This window comes from Sardina pilchardus, chromosome 15 (genome assembly GCF_963854185.1).
Source record: "Sardina pilchardus chromosome 15, fSarPil1.1, whole genome shotgun sequence".
Classification (NCBI taxonomy): Eukaryota; Metazoa; Chordata; class Actinopteri; order Clupeiformes; family Clupeidae; genus Sardina; species Sardina pilchardus.
In genome coordinates, this window is record NC_085008.1 from 13,799,927 (window position 1) to 13,804,869 (window position 4,943).

The 4,943-nt window shown below is 48.8% G+C and overlaps 1 protein-coding gene across 1 annotated transcript in view; it reads right to left on the reverse strand.

Moving 5' to 3' along the window:
• vcam1b (vascular cell adhesion molecule 1b) overlaps window positions 1-4,943 on the reverse strand; it is an 11,518-nt gene extending 6,575 nt beyond the window's left edge. The window contains exons 1-6 of the mRNA XM_062556513.1: window positions 4,800-4,943; window positions 4,259-4,534; window positions 3,703-4,005; window positions 2,942-3,202; window positions 2,286-2,549; window positions 1,253-1,519 (exon numbers count right to left, since the gene is read on the reverse strand). Coding sequence (XP_062412497.1) covers window positions 1,253-1,519; window positions 2,286-2,549; window positions 2,942-3,202; window positions 3,703-4,005; window positions 4,259-4,534; window positions 4,800-4,842 — 1,414 coding nt within the window. The 5' untranslated portion in view covers window positions 4,843-4,943. The remainder of the gene's footprint in view (window positions 1-1,252; window positions 1,520-2,285; window positions 2,550-2,941; window positions 3,203-3,702; window positions 4,006-4,258; window positions 4,535-4,799) is intronic.

The window sequence follows — 4,943 nt, forward strand, 5'->3', positions numbered from 1 at the left end:
CATAAGATATGAACCTAAACATCCAGCTCTAAAGATATGAACCTAACCATCCAGCTCATAAGATATGAACCTAAACAACCAGCTCTAAAGATATTAACCTAGACATCCAACTCATAAGATATGAGCCAAAACATCATAAGATATGAACCTAAACATCCATCTCAATCCTTCAACTTTACTGTAAAAGCTAAATAAGAACTTCACATCCTACTCATCAGCACCAAACATTGCCCAACTCCGCAGTGTGAGCCAAAGGACCCCGGGGGCGTCTGATGAAATGCCGGGGTGGAAGGAATTCTGATGGGTTCCATGTGCACGACACAAAGCTCAGACTTTAGTGACCTCTCAAATCTCCCCCACAATGACACAGCTCAGGAATCCATCACACATTCCCCCTCCTCGCCGTCTCTCACACACTCTCCCTCTCTGAAACGTGGGGGTAGACAGAGACCCAGTCTCACACACACACACACAAACACACACATACACATACACACTCCCTCTCAGCTTTCATGTTGACTTACAATATTTTAGGGTTTATTTAAGGGTCACTGACAGCATATCTGTGTGTGTGTGTGTGTGTGTGTGTGTGTGTGTGTGTGTGTGTGTGTGTGTGTGTGTGTGTGTGTGTGTGTGTGTGTGTGTGTGTGTGTGTGTGTGTGTGTGTGTGTGTGTGTGTGTGGGTGTGTTATTGTATGTCAGTCACCAGTGGACATAATGTCCCTCAGTATATTTCAAAACAACTTGGACCTTCGACCCCCAACTGAAAGGTCTTTGCCAAACTTCCACTCAGATCATCTTCTGCTGTACTTCATGCAAATTAACACACACACACACACACACACACACACACACACACACACACACACACACACACACACACATACACACAAACACACACTGCTCTGTAGGAGGTTGCTGATGGCTTATGCCTGTCCTTTCAGCACTGAGTCAAATGAGATCTTTTGCAGACGGTCCTTCACTTCATCAGCTTCAGATGTCTCTCACACACACACATACACACACACACACACACACACACACACACACACACACACACACACACACACACACACACACACACACACACACACACACACACACACAGTGCCTCTCAGCTATGCTTCAGACATCAGACTGTCCAGTCTGCAGAGTGTTTAGATACACTAGTTCTCTAAGGAACCGCTGAGATTCACGGTACTGTCAGCTCACAGCTCAGAGGAACGAGAGGGAACCAGAGGGAGGTACTCACAGTACAGCGCCACCTGTGTGTGACGGGAGGTGGTGACAGAACCGCAGCGTGCGTGGCAGGTGTAGTTGCCCTCCTGGGCGGGGGTGTCCAGCTTGAGTGTCAGCTCAAGGGTACTGGGCCTCAGCTCGCCATCGCCCGCCGGCAAGGGGCTCCCCCAGGACAGCTGAGGGTGGGGGCACCCTGAAGCCTCGCAGACCAGGGTTAGGTTGGAGCCAATCTCTTTGGTGACCACACCCACTGGGAGGAGCTCTAGCTGCAGAGGGTAAGCTGACAGGCAGAACGGGAAGCCCAAGGTCAGTCGTCAAGGTCACACCTGAAGGTCAATCCTCAAGGTCACCGCTGACCATTTTTCTAACTATCCTCTAACCATCTTCAAAGTCACCCCAAACAATTTTTAACTATCCTCTAACCATCCTCAAGGTCACCCCTAACCATTTTTTAGCAAACCCATCTTGTAGATCAATGTTTATTGTCTGATGAATCATACAAGATAGAAGGTTATAAACACGTGTTAATAATAATAACATCTTTATTGGCCAAGTTTGCGTTTCAAAAACAAGGAATTTGACTTTAGTTAGCTTTGCTCTCAAAGTACAACAATCGAATGAAGCAATGCTGACTCTCACAAATGCTACGAGTCTAAAAACTCAAATACTCAAGAGCCTTGTCCACTCTTTAGGATGAGTCAGAGATCGTCTAAGCCCGGGGCTGTTATATAAGTATGCAAGCTGTGTAACACTCCCAAAAGTACTTCCTACACCTCCTCCCTCTCTAACTTACAGACATTTCATGACACTGTTCTTGCCTGTATAGAACAAAATGGCAGACCAGGTCTGACATGAGTTTAGTATGAGCACAGATCACCTGATCAGGTCTGAAATGAGTTTAGTGTGACTGATGTTTGTGCGTGTCTGACCTGTGACAGTGAGCTGGGTGCTGTTGGTGTGTGTGTGTGTGTGTGTGTGTATGTGTGTGTGTGTGTGTGTGTGTGTGTGTGTGTGTGTGTGTGTGTGTGTGTGCATGCATGTCTAACCTGTGACGGTGAGCTGGGTGCTGTTGGTGTGTGTGCCGTATTGGTTGGACGCTACGCAGCGGTAGAGTCCAGCCTGGTCCAGCTGGGCAGCAGGCAGGGTGTAGTTCACCTCACTGCCCTCCGCAGACCGCACCTCCGTGTCCCCGAGCAACAGACGGACCGTCCCCACGGGAACGCTGAGCGTCCGGCAGGAGAACGTCACCGACTCCCCCTCCCTGATGGGGTGGACGGGGCTCATGGTCAGGTTCGTGCTCCTGGGGGGGCCTGGAGAGAGGAGCTTCAGGATGAGTGAGAGTGTCACACACACACACACACACACACACACACACACACACACACACACACACACACACACACACACACACACACACACACACACACACACACAGAAGTGTTCCTGGGAGGGCCTGGAGAGAGGAGCATCATGTTGAGCGTGAGTGTGAAAGGAAAGTGTGAGAGGGTAGTTGTGGAGAAAGGCAGTGTAGAGTGGAGTGGCATCTCTCAGTTTCAAACACACACACACACACACACACACAGAAGGTATGTGAGAGGTCAGTTGATGTGTCCTGTACTGTATGTGTAGTCATGGTGATGTATGTGAGTATGTGAGAGGTCATGCCGCGTGTCAGCCGAGTCTGAGCCGGCGGTGTTCTCACCCTGGACGCTGACGTTGATGCTGGTGTGGCGTTCGCCCAGGGTGTTGTTGGCCACGCACTGGTACTGCCCGGCGTGGCCGTGCGTTGCCTTGGCAACGACGAGCTCCTCCCCGTCCTCCAGCTCCTCCCACTGACCGGACGGCGGCTGGAAACGCCACCGCAGCTGTGGGCGTGGCCTCCCCTCCGCCGAGCACCTGAGGGAGAGCGTCTCCCCCACCTCCACTTCCTCCGCCCCCGACACCTGCACTTCACCTGGAGCGTCTGCAGAGAGCGCAACACACACACACACACACACACACACACACACACACAGGTAAACCCACAGGTACACAGGTACAAGGATACAAGGATACAAAGATAGGCTATACGGACACAAGGATGCAAGGATACAAGGGTACAAGGATGCAACGCCTGCCTAAACTCACTACACAGTTGAATTGATTTGATATTGTTTATCATTACTATTCTCACAACTTTTAAAAAATTGGTCACTGTTCAATTTAATTATTGTATTTTTTTATTATTTGTTTGTCGCTTTGGACAAAGGCGTCAAAATCCCATAATCATAACTTAACAGTTAACCTTTAAAGGTGTGGGTTTTTAAACACTCAAACATAAGACTCCATTCTGCAAAAAAAATCAAGGTTCTAAAATTCTATTCTATGTTGAACTTATAGGCCTATACAATGCGGCTAATACACAGGAAATTACTGCATGTGTTCGCAGACATAAGACATAATAGATATGAAAAGTAGACTCACAGAGCACAGTCAGGGTCACTGACGTCTGGATGTCGATCTTTTTACCGATGCGCCACATGCGATGCCACGCTCTGCAGGTGATGATGCGGCCTTCGTGCGCGTGCGTAACGTTGTTGAGTCGATAGCTGGACACGAGCGTGTTCTCGGTGCCCTCCACCGGATCAGGCGCCGACTCGTCGACCATATGCCATTCCAGCTCCGTTTCCTCGCCCGGGTATACAGCACTCACGTTGCAGGTCAGCGTGGCGGGCTCGCCAAGGACCAGACGCTCGTGGCCCGTGATGTTCGGCTGATCAGGAAACTCTGCGGAACGCGAGGACGCACGTTATGGTTTGCTTACGAGGATGGGCGTTAGGCTGCAACGGTCCGCAGTGGTGATTATTCATTACAGAGCAGCACTTGTGAAGTGACCAGGTTTCTGGGTCTGCTGAATACTACAGGCTCTAATAAGCAAATCGGAAATTCATTATGTAGTCGTGGTGTTTTTTAAGCTAGAGCTAGAGTATTTTAAACACTGAGTTGCCTGTTACGATGAGGGCTGAGGAGGTCCACTTACCGTACACCTTGACTGTGCTTTCACCCTGTTTCCACTGCTCCCCGCATTTAGCTCTGCATAGCAAGCGGTTCTCGTCGTTTTTTTTCACTGTTTTGTAGGTAACAATCGACTTCGAGCCAGCCGTTTCGATGGTCGCGGCGATCGGTTTGTCCTGGAGAGCTCCCCAGGTAAACTCGGGAGTCTGTGCGCAGTCCTCCACGGTGCAGACCACACTTTCTTGCGACCCGACTCTGAACAGACCTTTTTTGGGTTCCACTTTGACCCTAAACGACAACACTGAAAAGAAATGAAAGCATGGTTTAATTCACATGAAAAGGAATTAACCTTAAACAACAACCAAAAAAATCTGGGCTATGTAGACGATGCTATTTTTCCCCCTTGCAAAATTGACTAGTCAGCATAGCAATTAAATTAAATCATATTTTTTATTGTGTCATAGTGTTAATCCATCTTCATGCATTCTTTACGATATAGGTTATGCTATATATCACATCTTGCCCCTCTGGAGAGTAAAAAAGCGTACATTTAGCCCATATCTTACCAGCTGGCATGAACAATACAATCCACAAGAGAGATGAAGCCATTGTGTGGGATGATCGATATTCAGAGAGAGAGGTCTCGGACTGTTTGACTCCAAGTCAGTCGGACAGGTAGAAGTTTGTAACAGTTTGTTCAACGCTGCTGC